At 44.8% G+C, this 21146-nt stretch overlaps 1 protein-coding gene across 1 annotated transcript in view; it reads left to right on the forward strand.

Annotated features, from left to right (window-relative positions):
- The window catches only part of MEGF9 (multiple EGF like domains 9), an 83505-nt gene that overhangs the window by 38699 nt on the left and 23660 nt on the right, over positions 1–21146 (forward strand). The window contains exon 2 of the mRNA XM_083721757.1: positions 19172–19376. Coding sequence (XP_083577883.1) covers positions 19172–19376 — 205 coding nt within the window. The remainder of the gene's footprint in view (positions 1–19171; positions 19377–21146) is intronic.

Raw genomic sequence — 21146 nt, forward strand, 5'->3', positions numbered from 1 at the left:
TCAATAAACCAACCACTGTCAGGTTGGAAACAACAGCATACCATAACGATTATTAAGCAATATAATACACCATCATCAATCTCAGGACAGATGTTTTTAACTTTTCTTAGGTTCATATGCCTTGCCCAGCACCTGTTGTGGAGGCCACAGCCCGGAAGATGTAGTTTTTGGTCTTTCCCTTCCTCTCAAGTTAGGCTCCCAAATATCCACTCTTTCAGCAACTCTGAGCTTCTGTTGTCTCCTGTGGCCTAGGGGATGCGGTGGGTGGGGGAAGAATCAGGAATCAAGGCAGGGCTTGTGATGGGATCTTTGGGAAGCCTGGGTGACTCTCATCCCTGAAGAGGGGCTCTTCCGACTGCTTTTCATCTACTTCAGGTTCCTCCAGAGCTTTTATGGGAGGAGAGATCTCTGCCAAGGTTCTTCCTCCAAAGAAATCTCTCCAGAGACTGGGTCAGGTGGGATCTTGATGCCCCCAACGGTGCCTGTCCAGCCAATGTTTTCCCAAAACTGAAGGACCCTGAACAGGGCTGTATCTATGGAGGCAGATCTGAATGATGGCCTCCTTCCCTACATACCTTCTTGGCTGTTAAGGTTGGGACTTGAGGGTGTGTAGTTCCATTGCTCTCAGAAGTTCAGGAGTGGTAGCAGCCCAGGAAAAGACCTTATCTGTGGGAGTCCCTGAGTTGTGGAATTTCCTCGCCAAAGAGGTATAACTGGCACCTTCAACATACAGCTTTTGCTTACACTCGTCTTTGCCACTATAGATTGATTGAGTGATTGATTGATTGATTGATCATTCAATAGATAGAACATAGATAGAACATGGAGACAACCCTCCCTGTTCTTCTTTTGGTGAATTGTTTTAACTGATTTTAACATTGTATTTTGTACAGCTGTAACCTACCCTAGGGCCTTATGGTGAAGGGCAGGTAAGAACAACAAATATTACTAGTTAGTAACAATAATCATGTCTTGTGAAGGAAGTCGAGGATTTCTTATTAATTTTGGAGGCTTCTTATTAAGCCTCTATTTTCCTCTTTCTTTTGTTTTTAAAGCTGAACTGAAACAAACCAAGCTGCATAATTGATGCAAGCTGCCAAAATTCTGCTTCCGCTTCTGCACAATTTGGGTTAGTGGTGCAGAAAATGATTGGTTTCTGGAATAAAAAATAAAAAAGTATTAGATCCTTACCATCCTAGATATGTAGGATCCTGGCCATTTAGGGCTTTATTTTAGTGTGCATGCACACACACACACACACACGCACACATACAGATCACAACTTAAATTGTACCCTAATGTTTTAAAGAGGCAGCTGCTGCAATTTCCATTTCCCCCCCTGCTTTGCTTTTTCTACAAGCTTTGCAGTTCCAGGAGGTGGAGGGTAGGTGCCTGGTCTCCAGAGTCCCTCTCTGCCCTCTTTCCGAGTGCTCAGTTTACTGCGTAAAATAGTCCTGGCATTTTTTTGGCACAGGTTCCTGCTCAAGCAGTGACACAGCAGAAAGAAAGAAAAGGGGATGAACGCATTGCAGCAGCTGGTGCTGCTTCTGTCACTGGGCCAGTGGCTGACGTTGAAAGAGCAATGCCAAGTGCATAATTACACAGTGGATGCCCAATACATCTCCATGCCAGCTCCCTGCACGTGTGAGTTGATTGGTGTGAGCTTCCGTCAACGGATGGAGAATCAAAGGAGCTTGTTCGGCATCACATGGCCGGGCAGTATGAAACTGGCATGGCTGGTTTTTCTGGCACTTGGCTGTGTTGCCAAACATATTGGAAATAGTGTGATCTGCATGGGATTCATTGTTAGGTGAGCAATGCTGTAGAAGGGGACCCCAGGCAAACAGAAGGGCTTTTCGGTGGGCCAATCAGCTGAGAGCACCCAGGAAATACCACTCCTGCCTTACCCGAGGCTGAATGCCTTTCCATCTCCCTTATGATACTGCTTTACTCCCTCAGTTTTCAAAGGACTTTTGGAAGGAGGGCATGGGAAAATCTCAGCAGGATTTGTGGTCTGGGTTTTCTGTGTGTGTCTTAGATGGAGGGAAGGGGTAAAATGTAACCAGGCTTTCGTTCTCCTCCCCAGCTTAGCTCTTAGGGAGAACAGACCCTCCAAGTGTCCCTATTTTCCAGGAACATCCCTGAATTAGAGAAACCATCCCGGTTTCTGATTTGATCCTGGAAGGCCTCACTTTTCCTTAGGATGCCCCTATTTTCATTGGAGAAATGCTGGAGGCTATGGAGTTATCCGGCCCCCAAGCAGTCTGAAGGCAGTTGTGTATAGGGAAGTTCTTTTTAAAAATGTTTAATGTTTAATTATGTTTTTATATATGTTGGAAGCTGCCCAAAGTGACTAGGGCAACACAGCCAGATGGGTGGGGTATAAATAGTAAAATAATCATTATGAAATGGGATGTCCCTATTTTCATCGGACAAATGTTGTAGGGTATGGGGAGAATGGCTCATTCACCCTTCGTCGAGCCTCCCTTTTCTGTTCTGATTTCTGTTCTTCCTTCTTCCTTCCAGCTCTTTGTCTCAATGTTTCCCACGCATTGGCTTCCATACTTCCTGAAACCTCTTCCCTGACTGCCTCCCCTACAAATGGGGGTTCCGTGACCTTCAGTTGCAGCTGGGCCCCATTGGGACTGTAGGGCAGAACAGCTGGAAGGCCAAGAATAGACCAAACTTGCACCCAGAGCCAGAGCCAACGACAGGCAGAGCCAACTCTAGTTTTGTCCCCATCCTCCTCCCTACTAAGTTATATAAAGGCAGTACAGTGGTACCTTGGGTTAAGAACTTGATTCGTTCTGGAGGTCAGTTCTTAACCTGAAACTGTTCTTAACCCGAGGTACCACTTTAGCTAATGGGGCCTCCCACTGCCGCTGTGCGATTTCTGTTCTCATCCTGAAGCAAAGTTCTTGACCCAAGGTACTATTTCTGGGTTAGCAGAGTCTGTAACCTAAAGTGTCTGTTACCTGAAGCGTCTGTATCCAATGCTTTTGATTGAATCTAATCCTATGCTACTCAGAGTATACCCACTGAGGTTACTGGGTATGACTCTCTCTTTTTAAAATGCAGTAAAATGGCTACATACAAATTCAATAAAACACAGAATACAGCACAAAACAACACATAGTGCAACAACAGTAATTCTAACACATTGTGGCTAGTTTTTGGAGTTGCTTTGGGCATGACTTTTTTAGGTTCATTAATTTCTGTGGGTGTACTCTGAGTAGAACTTAGTTGCCTACAACCCCGTAAAGACAGATTTAATAACATACCATCAGTGTTGTTCAAATGCCTTTGCCTAGCTCTGAAATGGTGACAATGCTGGCATCAGACAGGCCCCTCTAGGGAGAGCATTTCATGCCTTCATTGCAATTCAAGGCAAGCTAGATTTATTTTGGTTGCTCAAAATTCTTTTTATTTGCGTGCACCACACTTGAGGTTTAGAAAGAAAAGGAACACCCAGTTTAGCAATATGTTGGAACCAACGGGGTCTCGGTTTTGCTGGAACCGGTTTAGATGACTCATGTTCCTTGTCTTCTCTGTCCCCCTTTTGCTTTGGAAAGTCTTCTTGTTGAGCAACAAAGCAAGGGGACTGGTGAGACTGGGAGTGAAAGTCCTCTCGAACAAGTATTATAGTGGCAGCAGATCAGATAAAAGCTTTCCTTTTCATTTCTCCACACAAGATGATCTCACAAGAGTGCCAGCAGGCTGCTTTAAAAGAGAAAAGAAAAGCTAAAACTGGACTGTTTTCTTTTTCTTTTTTAACCTAGTTTAAAAAACTCCCTGGGCTAGAAACTTCTGTGAATCTTTTCTACATAGAATTGTAAAGTTGGAGGTAAGAACAAGGATCATCTAGTCCATCCCCCTGCAATGCAGGAATCTAGAATCTAGAAAAATGGCCAAGACTGAAGTCTGATGAAGGGAACAGGCTGTGGTCAGAAGAACGTCAAGCTGTTCCAGTGCTAGTCCTACTTAAGACCCATTGAAATATATTACTCTGACTAATTTTGGCCTAGTCATTTCAACAGGTCATCTCTGAGTGTGTCTTAGTTGGATACAACCCTTTACTTCATGATTACATTTATATCCAGCTCTTCCTCCATAGCTGTGCACTAACCAACCGCTTTATGCAGGTTTGCATGGGCAGATGTCTTGCCTTATCTAAGCTCTTGGCTTGCGAGGGGCAGTATGTCATGCCAGGCATACTGCAAGGTCAATCGCAGCCCACCCAGCTAAAAGCAACCTGAGTTCTTTGTCCCTGCTCATCACGACAAGTAGATCACTTTTATAGAAGGCCTGGTGCTTCTTTATTGGCTGGGATGGTTCAAGTCTTAGGGTCAGATGATGGTTTGAAGGCGCGGAGTGAACCTAGAAGGCATCCATGAGCCACAAAGCCTAAATTTACATGTTTTGCTGAGATATCAAACAAGTGGTGGTGCAGAAAACACAGTGCTGAAGAATGGCTGCTGGCGGGGTGTGTGTCTGGTTTGAGACTCCCTCCACATACCCTATGCACTTTAGAACCAGCGGTGGTGTAGTAGTTAGGGTTTTGGACTAGGACCTAGGAGACCAGAGTTCAAATCCTCACTTAAGCATGAAACTCATTGGGTGACCTTGGACTCGTCACTGTCTTCTCTCAGCCTAACCTATCTCACCTAGTTTTTGTGAGAATAAGATGGGGAGATGGAGAACTATGTTTGCCACCTTGAGCTCCTTGGAGGAAAGGTGGCAGGATATAAATGCAAAAAAATAATAATAAAATAAAAATAGTATTTACCACATAGCCTCAGCGCTCTGACCATAGCACTTGTGTTCTTTAGGGCATTGTTGCCCTAAAACAATGATGTGTGGCAGAAAGTAGGTGAATGTGCCCATTTCCCAGCCCCTCTGAAAAGAGATGTTTCAGGGCATTCATCCACAGGGAGATGTATGAACTCCAGGTGCAAGAGAAAGCTTCTGCATCTCAAGCCTGTAGGGATTCCACTGCCATCCAATAGCAGATGTTCCTTCAGACTATGGCAGATGGGAGAGAAGGGAAGTAGAGCCACTTCCTTGGCTTGGCTGAGGCACCTGCTCTGTGAACTCCTTTCCATTCCATCTGATTGTTAGGAGAACTCTGCAATAAGGACTGTTGCCTGACGGTTGTGTGTGCACAGTTCTACTCAGAGCAGACCCACTGAAATTAATGACCCTGTGTTAGGAATTTCCATTAATTTCAATGGGTCTGCTCTGAATAGGACTAGAATTGCAAACAACTTCCCTCTCCTCTATCCCAGCATTTTCCCCCTTTTGTGTTATGTCTTGGATTCTAAGCATGAGATCAGACACGGTCTTATTATTGATATTTGTAAGCTGCTCTGGAAACCTGGTTTTTGCTAGGGGGACGGGCTGAGAAGTGAGCTAAAAATGTTTTAAATAAAGTGTATATATATATATATGTATATATGTATATATGTATGTTATAGCTTGCTTCAGAACAGCTCTATCTGCATTCTGCAGTGCTTTGCTGCATTTGGTTGAGTACAAAAACAGCTGAGATCCTGCTGAATTCTGCCTGCTCTGTTGGCAAGGGACTGTTCCTCTAATTATTTTGCTCAACATGCTTACTTATCGGATTGCCTTATCCCCTTATCGTGTTTGCTGGACTCTCCATTTTCAGTGCTGCTTTTGCATTAATTATATTTGCAACAGAACAACGGGACTTAAAAGCCCACAGTTAATTTATTTAAATGACATCCAGTAGATTAACCTCCTAGGTTTTCGTCTGCAACTTTAAGACTCTGCCTCGGGTAGAGTCAGACTGTCTACCCACACAGCTCATCTGCTCTGACTGGCAGCAGCACTCCAAGATGTCAACTGGATGTCTCTCTTATCCCCTTCTGCTTTTTTTCCAGCGGCAGAGGTCAGGACTTGAACTTGGGACCTTTTGTACGCGTTCTGTCAGCCATAACCCTGCTGGCGAAGGTTCATTTTGAATGCACCCTTTCAAGAGGGAGTTTGGTAGCTCTGAGATTCTGCATGGATTGACTGTGCAGAAGACAACCAATTGTGTTTGGGGCGGGGGCATAGCTCAATGCGAGAGCATCTGCCTTCCATGCAGAAGGTCCCAGGTTCAATCCCTGGCATCTCCAGGTGGGGCTAGGAATCCCTGGAGAGCCACCAACTGCCTGTGCAGACAATACTGAACTAGGTGGACCTGACTCTGTATAAAGGCTGCTTCCTATGTTTCTAGAGCTCCTATGAGCACTTCCATTCATGCAGAAGGTTACGGGTTCAATTTCTGATGTCTCTGAATAGGGTCAGGTATTACCGTATTTTCCCATGTATAAGACGCCCCCATGTATAAGACGCTTCCTTTTTGGGGACTCCAAATTAAGAAAACACCTCTCAGCACTACCCATGTATAAGATGAGCCCCAATTTTAAACCATTTTTTTTTCTTTTTGGTAAATAAACCCCCTAGTCTTGTACATGGAAAAATATGGTAATCCCTGCCTGGAACCCTGGAGAACCAATCAGTGTAGACAATTGTTGGTATCTATCTGTCTTGAGACAATGGAGTGCACCTCTAGGGATGAAGTCTAACCACTGTGTTAGCAGTATGGAAGTGACCTCTCTGGGGTGCAAGCCTAACAAGATCCTGGACTGCCCAGATGACCAGACCTTCCTCTTGGCCTTGCTGCTGGGGTGCAAAGGAAAGCAGAGTAAGACGTTTGGCCCCAGCTTGACTGCAGGAGTTGCCAGAAGGAGGCGTTCAATGCTCCATCCAACCATTTTCGGAACTCTACTTAATACTTGTGTAGGGTTTACTCCTTAGCCTTTTCATCTCTCAAATATATCCTGCAAGGCAGTGGAGGTTTAGGATCAGAGTTTTCCTCCTTCTCCCAGATGGGCTACCTTCCCAGGTTGACAAGCCCCATCTGCCCCTCACTTCCCTCTACAGCACCTGCAGAAACCGCCATCTTGACTGTTGGACTCAAAATTAGTCTTGTCTGCTCAATCTGCCAGAGCCTGTCTTTGCATGCAGAGGAAGCCCCTAACTCAGAGAAGGTTTGAGACCCCATCGACTACTCTCACCTGGTCTGGCTGGCCAGTTGAAACTGTTTCCTGGGGTCACTGTTGCATGGGGAGAGCTGAGTGCAGGGTGAGGACCAAAGGTGGACAAACTACCCCAGAAGGAGCATGATGTGTTCTCCACCAGAGGTATTACCCTTCCCTTCACAGCACACGTAGACAGTCCTGAGCTATTTTAACTTGGTATAAGGCAGTGTTCCATGCTGACTCTTCAGCCCCAAACAATTGCCGTGTTCCTCAGGCATTGTTGGGCAAATCCATTTTTGACAGAGTGACATGAGGCGTCTCCTGATGCATGTCCACCTTCAACAGCTTGGATAATCTTTTTGCAGAGCCAGCAGGTGAAAAGTGCCTTGAGGCTGACAGTTTTCTCCTTCCTTCAACACCTGGTCCTGAGTCAGCCTGAAACTGCCACCTGGGTGCTCACAGAAGTGGGAGCAAAGTTTTGTGAGGGCATATGAGCTGGGTCTGTGTCTGCGTGGGTCATACGGAGGCTGAAAAAAATATTGTTATTGTGCTACGCAACTCGAGACCGCTGGTAATCTGATTGCATTGATAGCGATGCAATTTTATCCATGTATTTATTATTAGATCTATATCCCACCATTCTTCCAATGAGCTCAAGGTGATGTACAGTATATGGCTCTCCTTACCTCCATTTTATCCTCACAACAACCCTGTGAGGTAGGTTAAGCTAAAAGACCAGGAGTGGTCTAAAAGCCACCCAGCAGCCTTCATGGCTGAATGGAGGTTTAAACCCTGGTCTCTCTCAGGTCTTATTCCAGCAATTTAACCACTGTGTCCCACTTGCTTGCTATACGACTCTACTCTGATAGAACTGGGAGCCCACCAGCGTGACTAAGCCGCTTCTGGTGAACCAGAGCAGCACACGGAAATGCCATTTACCTTCCCACCAGATTTATCTACTTGCACTTTGACGTGCTTTTGAACTGCTAGGTGGGCAGGAGCTGGGACCGAATAACGGGAACTCACCCTGTTGTGGGGATTCGAACCGCCGATCTTCTGATTGGCAAGCCCTAGGCAGACCACAGCTCCACCTGTGTCCCTTAAAAAAAAAGTCATAGCTTCCCCCCAAGGTATTCTGGGAACTATAATTTATTAAGGGTGCTGAGAGTCATCAGGAGGCCCCCTATTACCCTCACAGATCTACAGTTCCTAGAGTGGTTGAACAATCAATCCTCCTTTCCCTCATTGTCCTGTATGGGCCCTCAGTCACCCGTAGGCAATATGGGGATAATAATTCTGCCATGTTGTACAGGTTTAGTTAGTGTGGCCATATGTCCAGAATTTTCTGGACATACCTGGAAAACTGCAGTTGGAAGTCTGGGCAAAAATTGTCACAATGTCTTGGTTGGTAGTGTCGTTTTTGCCAATTTTCCTTTGTTGTTGATGTTTGGTCGTTTAGTCATGTCCGACTCTTCATGACCCCATGGACCAGAGCACGCCAGGCATTCCTGTCTTCCACTGCCTCCCACAGTTTGGTCAAACTCATGCTGGTAGCTTCAAGAACACTGTCCAACCATCTCGTTCTCTGTCATCCCCTTCTCCTTGTGCCCTCCATCTTTCCCAACATGAGGGTCGTTTCCAGGGAGTGGCCAAAGTATTGGAGCCTCAGCTTCAGGATCTGTCCTTCCAGTGAGCACTCAGGGCTGATTTCCTTCAGAATGGATAGGTTTGATCTTCTTGCAGTCAATGAGACTCTCAAGAGTCTCCTCCAGCACCATAATTCAAAAGCATCAATTCTTTGGCGATCAGCCTTCTAGCTTAAAAATTTAATTTTTTTGTGATTTTGCCAAAAAAGCTCAAAAAACATTTGTGTCTGGATTTTCACTTTTTGAAATATGGAAACCCTAGAAGATAATACTTGTCAAGCACTTTGAGCACTTGAAAATGTGGTCTGGGAATCTAGGGTCCAAAACCCCTCCCCCCACATCCATGAAACTCACTAGGTGACCTTCAGTTAGTCTCTCAGCCTGCTTTACGTTACAGGGCTGCTGTGAGGATAAACTGGTGAAGGGGAGAACCTTGAGCTGTTTGGAGGAAAAGTGGGGTATAAACAGTGCTTTTTTCCCTTAAAAACAAACATGTTTAGGGGTACTCTCATTTTCCTACTCATATTGAGATACTGCCCCTCAACGACACCAAACTTAGATTCACAAAATGTTTAGGGTATGCGTACCCCTGCGTACCCCCAGAAAAAAGGACTGGATATATATAAGTCAAGCAAATTAAAGTAAAATAAATCTGTTGACTGCAGTATGAAATGTTGCCTTTTGCAAAGTGTGGGTGGGGCTAGAGCAAAAAAGGGGTAGTTCACCCACTTTTTGAACTTGTCCCACCATCCCTAGATCGTCCCGCCATCATTTCCATCTACAGTGGTACCTCTGGTTAAGAACTTAATTCGTTCTGAAGATCCGTTCTTAACCTGAAACTGTTCTAACCTGAGGTACCACTTTAGCTAATGCGGCCTCCCGCTGCCACCACACAATTTCTGTTCTCATCCTGAAGCAAAGTTTTTACCCTGAAGTACTATTTCTGGGTTAGCGGAGTCTGTAACCTGAAGCGTCTGTAACCTGAAGCGTCTGTAACCCGAGGTACCACTGTACTTGAAAACAGACTGAGGGCAACATAAATTTCAGCAACTAATTCACTAAGGGTTTGCTGCAGGTTCCCCACTTCTTGCCTTTAGAGATGAGCATTATTATATGTCTATTTTTTATTTTATCTATCATCTATCAAAGAGGAATCAGCCTCAGTGTGACACTGGGAAGGTTTGCCTTTTCATGCTGCACTCTAGATTAAACTAGGCAGCTGCTCAATATGTTTTGTACAAATCTGCTTGCTTTGCATAGGCAACCGGCAATTTGCATGCTTTTATGCTGAACTTGCAGCTCGTGCTGAATTTTTAGATTATTATTTTATTTCTGTATTCCCACCACCCACTTCAAAAAAAAAGAAAGAAAGAAAAAAGGAGCAGGTTATAGATTTGTGGTGCAGTACTGTACATGGAGATCAGAAGATAGAGATGGAGAAAACACCAGATGATTAAGCTTATCGTTACACATGATAGGATCTGTGAGATTTTAACCCTCTGCCCACCCCACCGTTGGTAGTTCAGCTTTTCCAAACTCGGTTGTGACAAACCAATCCTCTGCTTTGTGGGAAATAAATGATTGCTTAAATTAGGCCGCGGTGGAGAACCTATTTCAACCTTGAGAACCACATCAGTGGAGCTCAGACCTGTGTATTTTCTATTTACCAAAGATAAAGAGCATAAAGGAATACTGCCATAGCAAACTGAAAGCAGCAGAAGAATGGAAATTATCAGTGAACTTGTTTTTCCAAGACATTACTAAAAAAAACACATTTCCCCCCTGTAAACCTCTTTTGCATTTTTTATGTATTGAGGTTAGATAGATTACACATTGCATCTTCCTCCCAATGAACCCATGCTGGTGGAAATATCAGTACTAATACAATTAAAACTTCTATAAACAGACAGTGAGGTAGGGTAGGTTCCCACAGGAATCTGATTGGCACTGGTAGAGCACTACTGACAATTGGCCTCGGTCCAGTATATCTGAAGGAGCATCTCCACCCCCATCGTTCTACCTGGACACTGAGGTCCAGCACCGAGGGCCTTCTGGTGGTTTCCTTACTGCGAGAAGCCAAGTTACAGGGAACCAGGCAGAGGGCCTTCTTGGTAGTGGCACCCGCCCTGTGGAACGCCCTCCCACCAGATGTCAAAGAGAACAACAACTACCAGACTTTTAGAAGACATCTGAAGGCAGCCCTGTTTAGGGAAGCTTTTAATGTTTGATGTATTACAGTATTTTAATATTTTTTTGGAACCTGCCCAGAGTTGCTGGGGAAGCCCAGCCAGATGGGCGGGATATATATAAATAAATAAATAAATAAATAAATAAATAAATAAATAATAATAATAATCTCTTCCCCAGCCTCTTCGTGTACTCACTTCCCCCGATCGTTATGCTTGCCCTTTTCTCCACTTTCCCCTCTTGGCAATGTCTTTTTGCATACATTGGCCTGGAAGCAAGAGAGGTTGCCACTTTGCCAAAAGTAGGCAGGTTTAGGTCTGTTCAAGGCCTTGCAGGGGTGCCAACTTGAAGTAAATGGGGGGGACAGGTAAGACCCACCCCACATAATAAATCACATGACACAGTGCACACACCCCATTTGAATGGCAGTGTCCATCAACTTGGGAGGGGGGCTGACCCCCTCAAATATTTTATTGGGGGAGCCGAATACCCCTCAGCCCCTAGGACAGTGATGGCCAAACTTGGCCCTCTAGCTGTTTTGGGACTACAGCTCCCATCATCCCTAGCTAACAGGACCAGTGGTCAGGGATGATGGGAATTGTAGTCCCAAAATAGCTGGAGGGCCAAGTTTGGCCATAACTGTCCTAGGAGTTGGTTCTCATGAGGCCTTGGGTGGGTGAAGACCCACATGCACAATGTCTTCAGTTTTTTGACAGAAGAGAGGCGGGTTATAAATAAAAATAGCATCCATAGATTCTATACACATTGCCCTGAGCTCCTTGGGGCTTAACCGGATGCAGTTGTGCCTAGGAGAAAGCCACTGAAGGAGATAAGAGCTGATGATGAGCTCATTGACTTTGTGAATTTAGGGAATGGTTTGTTTCTGTCTTCAGTTTCTTAAGATGCCTTGTCAGCAGTTGGAAGGTTTTCCCTGTGATCATCATTTATTGAGGAGCTTATGCACTGCTGGCAAGACAAGTCGATGACATGTAATGTTTAAAGCGGGGAGCCAGGGTGCGGGGCAGCAGCTTGCTTTCATGAATTGCTGCTAGATTGTAGGGACAGCTCTTGAATTGCTGGGAAGAATGTCCTGGAAGGAGCTGAAAGAGTTGAAAGACACTGCCCAGTTACGTAAAGCTTTTTACCATCATCATTGTTTGTTGTTTAAATGTATTATCTGGTAGAAAATGAAAAGCATAATGGGTTATCAAGAAGAGGTACAAAAATCATAAAAGTTCAAAATGAAAAGAGGGGTCAGGTTTTTCCTTCTAAAAAGAACAGTGAGTATTGTTGGTAAAGCATATTGATTAATATTGTATGGAAAGTCATACCTTCAAGTGAAAAAGGCTATTTGTTTCCTCCAATGCACTATTACTACTAAACACAATGATAATATAGTGCTACTAATAAAAATTCACACACAAACACACACACATATGTATATAGGTAAAGATACCCCTGACCTTTAGGTCCAGTCGCGGACGACTATGTGGTTGCGGCACTCATCTCACTTTACTGGCCGAGGGATCTGGAGTACAGCTTCCAGGTCATTTGGCGAGCATGACTAAGCCGCTTCTGGCAAACCAGAGCAGCGCATGGAAATGCCGTTTACCTTTCCGCCGGAGCGGTACCTATTTATCTACTTGCACTTTGATGTGCTTTTGAACTGCTAGGTTGGCAGGAGCTGGGACTGAACAATGGGAGCTCACCCCGTTGCAGGGATTCGAACCGCTGACCTTCTGATCGGCAAGCCCTAGGCTCTGTGGTTTAGACCACAGCGCCACCCCTGTCCCTACACACATACACATCAAAAAGATAAATCATCTTAAAAGGAATAAAATATGTCATTTATATGTGTACACATGAAATATAAATATAAATATGGCATTTTAGCCAATGCTAGTTCTGCTCAGAGAAGATCCATTGAAATTAATGGGCATTACTAACTTAAACCCATCAATTTACGTGGTTCTGTTCTAGAACTTAGATGGATATACAATGCCATTATATATAAAAAAAAATCAGTTGTGGTTTAAGAAGTGCTATTGTTTTTTTCCAACAGCATCCAGATTCCATGAGTGGATGGGGGGGGGGGGGCGGGACTTGTTCATATACTTTGATGTCTTTTTCACAATATGTTAGCTTTGTCAAGAATGCTTTATCCCATACACTTTTATATATGAGTATTACATGCAGCAAATCTTCCCTCGCCTTCTAACGAAGGAAGGATTTGTTTCCTACAATGTTTTTCCAATATTGATGCAAACAGATATTAAGAAATTACCAATTAATGCTTGTTTCACTCTGTAGTTTTAATATGCCTCCAAAGTAGTATGAGCAAATCTAATGGCAGAACATAGGCATTATGATTTTATGACTGTAATGGCTTTCGGGTGAAATTCTTTACATCTCTGCATGTCCACTGGATTCGTCATAGATCTACGTCATACCAGCACTTTGCAATGGAAACTCCACGTCTGAGCAACAAGATTGAACTTGCTCAGCTCCCTTAAGGTGCTCTCCTGAATTAAACTGCTGTTTAGTGAATAAAGCAAGAGTTGCCAGGGGGCTTTTTGGGGGGCCAGGGGGCACATTTGAAATTTTGAGAAAAGTATTGTGGGTGCCAGTCACAAAATGGCTGCAAAGGGGCGGGGCAGTTGCATGACATCATGCAAAATGGCTCCTATATCTAAGAGTAGGCAAAGAGGCAGGAACACAGATTGGTGCAGGCCTGCCAACCGCATGAACTGCCACCCAATCGTTTCAGGGAAAAGACAAATTAACACACACACTGCCCCTCTGCCTTGGGCGATGGCCTTATCTGCTCTGAAGGGTTGTGGGGTGGCAGGGACTTATGGAGCCCCCAGAACAGATTTAGTGGGGGGGGGGCTTGCAGGGGGGAGGAGAGGAGGAAAAAAACTTGTGCAAATAGGTCATTTTTGCTCACCCAGTGTACTACTCAGAGATACACTGAACACAGCCTTGTCACTTTGTAAATATAGTGGTACCTCTGGATGCGAACGGGATGCGTTCCGTTACTTCTGGGTCGCCGCAGAGCGTAACCTGAAAACGCTCAACCTGAAGTATATTTAACCTGAGGTATGACTGTATACTGTACTTCTTTTGCAGTCAGGGCAAGAAGGGGGTTGGATCCTGCTAGTGGGCTTGATCCTTCTCTCCCTACATCTGTGGGCCGACTTTTGACTGCTGGGAAGGGGCTGTAATATTCCGGATGGGGAACTCCCTAGTGCAGCCCATTATGGTAGGCCCAGTGTCAAGCAGCTGATCGGTGCTGCCAGTGAGCCCTGCTTGCAAAAGGGAGCAGCCAGGAGCTCACTTCAAGCTATCAATGGTTTCTTTGTCTCTCTCCACACCACACCATTGCTGTGTGTGTCTGCAGCCACCAACTAGCAAATCCTTTCCTCATCTTAAAAAAAGCAATGTAGTTCATTCAACAGCTGGAAGCTTCTAGGCGGTATATAAATCAATAAGGCCGGGCAGGGGGGCCCAAACTGGTCAAGTTGCTTTGCAATGAGGTGTTATATACAAGGTGCTAAACTGGAGCAAGGCGTTCTTTCAGGCACTCGTTGTCTCACTGAATGGTGGTTTTTAAAAATCATGGAAGAGAAGTGAGAGGAGGAAGAAGAAAATAACATCTTCTTGGAAGTTTTTAAGAAGAGATCGGTTAGCTGTCTGTCACGGATGACCCCTAGGGTCCCTTCTAACCCTGCAATTCTATGGTTCTGTGACTCACTGGCAGTTATTAACCAAAGACTGAATGGGCATCTGTCATGGATGCTTGAGTTAAGATTCCTGTGTTTGAGCTGGTTAGACTAGATGATTCTATCTGGGCCGGCCAACCAGGAGGCTTCAAACAGCCAGCCAATCACAGCAGCAGATTCCACACCTCTCTTTGCTCTAGTTGCTCAGTGCACAGTCTCATGGGATGCTGTGTTGCTGAAAGCCAGAGGCCCCACGATAGGATTGTTCCTGCAGTGCAGGCGGGTTGGACTAGATGACCCTCATAGTCCCTTCCAATTCCCTCTTTCATAACACTGTAAATTCCTAGTTTACATGGGTTTGAAAGAGGATTAGACAAATTCACGGAGGAGGCATCCATCAATAGCTGCTTATCATAATCACTAGATAGAACCTCTATGTTCAGGGGTAGTACAGTGGTACCTCGGATTACAGATGCTTCAGGTTACAGACTCCGCTAACCCAGAAATAGTACCTCGGGTTAAGAACTTTGCTTCAGGATGAGAATAGAAATCATGCTCTGGAAGCGCGACCCCATTAGCTAAACCTCAGGTTAAGAACAGTTTCAGGTTAAGAACGGACCTCCGGAACGAATTAAGTTCTTAACCTGAGGTACCACTGTATACCTCTTAAAGTTAGCTGCTGAGGAGCAACAACACAGTGGCATAGCATGGGTTGCCAGTGCCCAGGGCTGTGTGGAGGTGGGAGGGAAGGAAACTGGTGGAGTACGCATGCACATTCAGCTGCTTAGCAGCAGTCACCCAGGAGATTGCAGCCGCAGAGATAAGAAAACAAGAGTTGTTCTGTTGTTTGGTGAGGTCACTTCCTGTTCGCACGGAGAAGCCGTTTTCGACAGAGCCCAGCTATAGAAGCATGCAGCTAATTCAGTTGCATCGCAGATAACTCACTTCTGCCCCGCTAACATAAAGCCTGCCCTGTCCCCCCCAAAATAAATTCTGGCTATGACCGGGTGTTGGGATTTTTCACCCCTAACAATCTTGTGCCTGGGGCAACCGCCCCAGTGCCTTCTGCAGGAGGAAGTTGGACAAATGAAACTCTTTCAATTCTGGGTTTCCAAGGCTCCAATTAGTTCTACTGGCTCTGACTTTCACTCAGATCCTTCGGAAAGTAAATTTTCCGTGGGTTGTGCTTTCGGGTGTGTGTTTGTGTGATCTGGAGGTTGAGGAAGAGAAGGGACCGTAGATGATGGTGCCCTTGGCAGTCGCTTAATAATCCAAATGTGTCCACATGCCTAAAATGCTTGGCAACCCTGTTGCCTTTTGCAGCATGAGCAAACTACTGTATTGAAATCAGGTGTGCTTACTTCAGTTTCTATGGGTTAATCCTGCAAAACAAACATTGAGCTTTAGCAAAAGATCTTCAGCCAGCTGAATAGCAACCTTTAAAAAAACAAACAAACAAACAAACAAACAAACGTATACCGTATTTTTTGCTCTATAAAACTCACTTTTTCCCTCCTAAAAAAGTAAGGGGAAATGTGTGTGCGTCTTATGGAGTGAATGCAGGCTGTGCAGCTATCCCAGAAGCCAGAACAGTAAGAGGGATCACTGTGTAGCAATCCCCCTTGCTGTTCTGGCTTCTGAGATTCAGAATATATTTTTTCTTGTTTTCCTCCTCCAAAAACTAGGTGCATCTTGTGGTCTGGTGTGTCTTATAGAGCGAAAAATACGGTATCTAAAATCTCCAAGGCAGATTATACATAAAACGGTATAAAATATCTATTAAAAATAGCAGCAGGAACAAACTTTAAATATGGTAAACAAATTGATCAAAACACAAGTAAAATTAATAGATTTTTTGGGGGGAAATAATAATGATATAATTATGTGTCTGGGTAGGCTTGCCTAAACAAAAAAAGTCTTAGCAGGCATTAAAAGCGGTTCAAAAAGGATACCTGTCTAATAGGTTTGGAATGGCAGCTAGTAGGTGGCACCACAATGAAAGACCCTAAACTTTAAGTTAGAAATGTAAATAATATTTACATTTCAACTGCTAGTGTAGGAACCCCATCAAAATGGAGGGAAGAAGTATCTAGTTGCTGCACAATTATTTTTTGCTTTTTCTGGCATATGTTCCAGGGATAGCCAACATGGTGCCCCTCCAGATGTTAGAATTGTAGAATTGGAAAGGACTGCAAAGGTCATCTAGCCCAACCCCCTTCAGTGCAGGAATCTTTGCTCAATGTGGGACTCAAAACCACAGTCTTGAGATTAAGTGTCTCATGTTGTACCAGCTGAGCTATTCACAGTTGTTGGATTATAGCTTGCATCGTCCATGACCATTGGACTTGCTCACTGGGGCAGATGGGAGTGGAAAGCCAACTGAAAGTAAGAGCTGTTTGACAGTGGAACGGTCTCCCTTGGGAGGTTGTGGGCTCTCCTTCCTTGGGGGGTTTTAAGCAGAGGTTGGAGGGTCATCTGCCATGGATGCTTTAGCTGAGATTCCTGCATTGCAGGGGGCTGGACTGGATGACCCCAGGGGTCCCTTCCAACGCTACAATTCCGTGATTTCTGTTGTTACAGAAATTACCTGGGTGGGCCCACATCTTTAAAGTTGTTAAATGTTACAAATATTATGCCTGAATGTATCCTTTCAGCTTGACAGCTCAGGGAAGTTACCTAGCTTTAAAAATCATATAAAATCAACTCCTTTGCCAGTTTCCTCCATTCCAAAGCTATTTTGCCCTTGAAAAAGGGACCCCAGGAAGTGGCCAGAGGTGACAATTGCTGAGCTGATTTTTGACCAAGAAAAGTCTAATCCCATCACCAGACGTGCCTAGGGGTCCAGACATGCAAAGGAAGTTCTACAGTGGTACATCGGGTTACAGACGCTTCAGGTTACATACGCTTCAGGTTACATACTCCGCTAACCCAGAAATAGTACCTCGGGTTAAGAATTTTGCTTCAGGATGAGAACAGAAATCGTGCCCCGGCGGCGCGGCGGCAGCAGGAGGCCCCATTAGCTAAAGTGGTGCTTCAGGTTAAGAACAGTTTCAGGTTAAGAATGGACCTCCGGACCGAATTTACTTAACCTGAGGTACCACTGTATTGTATTTTGGGTGGTGGGACTTCAGAGGTGTTTGCCTATGCTAATCTTATACCTGAGTCTTGCCCCCACATGTTTTGCCTATGCTAATCTTGGACCAAGGACTCGTCTGGACATGTTTGCCAAGGTTGAACCAGTGTAACCCCTGTCTACCCCTCCCCTTTGGTGACACGTCAGTGATGTAAACATGATGGATCAATGATGCTATGCGAACTGTATTCTGAGATGTTGTGGGAAGTTTTAAAAGTCAATGTTGCCCCATGCTCTGGGTTCTCTCGCTGCTGTTGAACCTGTTGCGCAACAATAAAGGATCTAAGTCTACTGACTGCTGTTTTGCTCCAAATTGCTTGGCTGGAATTTCCTTCTTTTGCTGACCGCAGGGACCTGCGGAGGACTGGTACCCCGACGAGCTGAACTGTTGACTAGTCTCTCACCCCAGAATTTTCCTTAACACTGTGATAACCTGGGGGGGGGGGGCAGCCTTCCCTGGCTTTATACTTTATGTCACAGAAGAACATGAAATACTTGTTATCACCCCAATTTGTCAGAGCAACGAGGTTTTATCAATTACAAAGGAGCTCTTTGATTGCTCCTGCAGTGAAAATAGTCCTGGGGTTGTGTTTCCTCTATTACATCTCTGGTCTTCCAAGTATGGTGGCTTTTTAAAAGGGCGGTGGGGGGGGGCCCAGTATTTTTCCAGTTTTTATGATTAAAGTTATACATCATGAGAGGCCCATGAGCCACTTAATGGTTTCTACCAAGCCGATGACAAAGGAACAGCTGTAAAATCAATATTTTCTGCATGTCTTAGATGTGTGTATTGCTTTTCCTTTTAAAAAAATAATTATTTAGCTGCCATGGTTATGGAAAGAAAAATTTAAAAAACAGCTAAGGGTTTGGAACATCAAAAAATAAATTTGAAACCAAAGTGGCAAAATTAAATAATACAGTGGAGGTGAGGGAGCAGGAGACATCCAAGCCTCTGTCTGCACACCGTACATATTTTTTGCTCCCATATCTCCCAGAGCAAGCCTATGGACCAAAGCCTTTGAGTGCCCCCCTCTCCTACCACTGATGCTCACTGCCCCATTGATCAGTGGGTGGTGAGGGTGATGGTCTCCCCACTCCTGCACCCCTTCTAATGAAGGAGGAACTTAGAGGAGTGTGATTCTGTTTTCTACTTCCCCTTTCAGCTCAAGGTGCTTTTCACGGGCCTAAAGGAAATGACACAGGTTTAATAAAACCTTTGAAAACAAAAACAAACAAACAAAAATACCTGCAGGCCAAAAAAAAAGAAAAAAAGAAAAGGTTGCTGAACTCTGTCCCAGGAGATATAGTTAATTTACTCTATGGGCGGCTTGCACAACCAATAAATGATTAATGTGAACCTGTTTCTATGTGTGGGTGTGAGCGAGATCTCCATTTTAATTCCTTTCTCTTTCCTTTTTTCAATCCCTCTTGCAGACTTCATCATCTGTAACTGCAGTTCTGTTGGGAGCACTGGCCCGAGCGACTGCAACACCACGACAGGGCAGTGCGAATGCCGGACGGGACACGCGGGTCTGCACTGCGAAGGGTGTGGGGAAGGCTATTACCCAGACCCCACAAGTGGGCAGTGCCTTTGGTGCGGCTGCTATTCTGAGGGCTCCGAATCCCTGTCCTGCGACAAGTAAGGAATGGGGTGATGTGAGCATCACCCACGACCATCTTTTTACTTTCCCTTTTGACCATGTGTTGGTGTTCAAGAGAGGATTTGCTTCCTTGCTGTGCAGCTATGCTTATTCCCCCGCCCTAGAATTATAGCATTGGAAAATATCCCTGGGGGTCATCTAGTCCAACCCTTGCAATGCAGGAACCACAGCTAAAGGGTTCCTTTGTAGGGAGGGGAAATCTTAATTATTAATAATTTATTTGTAGGTATTCTGTTGATTTTTTTTCAACGTAAGCATATGACTTACAAAAAGAACAATAAAGCCCTCATGATAATATCAAAACTCAGTAGACAATAAGTAGAGTATATGTAGCTATACCTTGGTTCTCGAACAGAATCCGTTAGAAAACCAAGGTGTGGCTTCCAATTGGCTGCAGCAGCTTCCTGCAGCCAATCGAAAGCCGCATCAGACGTTTGAGTTCCAAATAACATTTGCAAACCGGACCACTCACTTCCGGGTTTGCGGCGTTCAGGAGCCAAAACTTTTGAGTCACAAGGCATTCGACAACCAAGATACGACTGTATATCTTTTCACCTGCGTGGGAAAGCCACTGTTGGGAGAGAAAATCTTACTTGACAAAGTTGGTAATGACAATATTACCTTCAGGATTTTTATTTTTATTTATTTTTAATGCAGAAGTTGCAAAGATTTGAGGCGGAACCAATAAAAAGTGACAAAGAAAATGGATTTGTACCATACAAGGTGATTTGTACCTTACAAATAAATTGTCACTCTGGACTCCTTTTGGAAAGACACAATGGCCTGAACACAGATTGCAATAAGTCTGTTGAGCTAAAACAGGCATAGGCAAACTCGGTCCTCCAGATATTTTGGGACTATAGCTCCCATCATCCCTAGATAACAAGACCAGTTGTCAGGGATGATGGGAGTTGTAGGCCCAAAACATCTGGAGGGCTGAGTTTGCCCATGCCTGTTGTAACTCTTTGTTGATATGGATGTGATCAAAATCTGGGGACAGGAGCTGCACTCTGAGCACCAGCAGGATCCATGTATTGCCACTCTCTTTTCCTGGTCATGCATCCTTGACCAAAAGAGTCTTATCACTCGCACCACCCTGATAAGCTAATTATTAACAGAGTCCAGTGTGGTAGAGAATGCGGTTTGTGAGAGGGAAGCTCAATCCTTTCCCTGAGGATTGGGTTGAGGCGTGAAATGAACATTGACCTGACAAGCTGCTGTGATGTATGGCCACTGCTGCTGCTACAATCAAATGCCGGCTTGAACCAACTAATTATGGGGAGAGTGAGAGGCTGCATGTCTGTTTATAGCGGAATCTCCTTTGTATTGTACACTGTCCAGGTTTCATTTCAACATATTTTGACACCTCTTGCCTATATTCTTCTTTTTATGGTTAGCAGTGGCGTAGCGTGGGTTGTCAGCACCTGGGGCAAGGCAAGTAATTTGCACCCCCTAACCCGTGGATTTGTGCCCCCTAACCCGTGGATTTGCGCCCCCTAACCCTAACCCCCAGATGTTGCACCCGGTGCGGCCGGCCCCCCCTGCACCCCCCACGCTACGCCACTGATGGTTAGGAGATGTTTGTTTCAGGTTGTGTGTGTGTGTGTTTGTGGGGTTTTTTGGAGTTAGACAAGCCACATTTTCTACTAATTCTTTCAGAATAAGATAATTAGATAAGCATTCTCTCCCCTTGAGGGTGTGTCTGGCACCTTCATTGTATAGCTTTCATTGTATGCTGGGGTACCCTT

Source organism: Podarcis gaigeae (assembly GCF_964106915.1).
Source record: "Podarcis gaigeae genome assembly, chromosome: Z".
NCBI lineage: Eukaryota > Metazoa > Chordata > Lepidosauria > Squamata > Lacertidae > Podarcis > Podarcis gaigeae.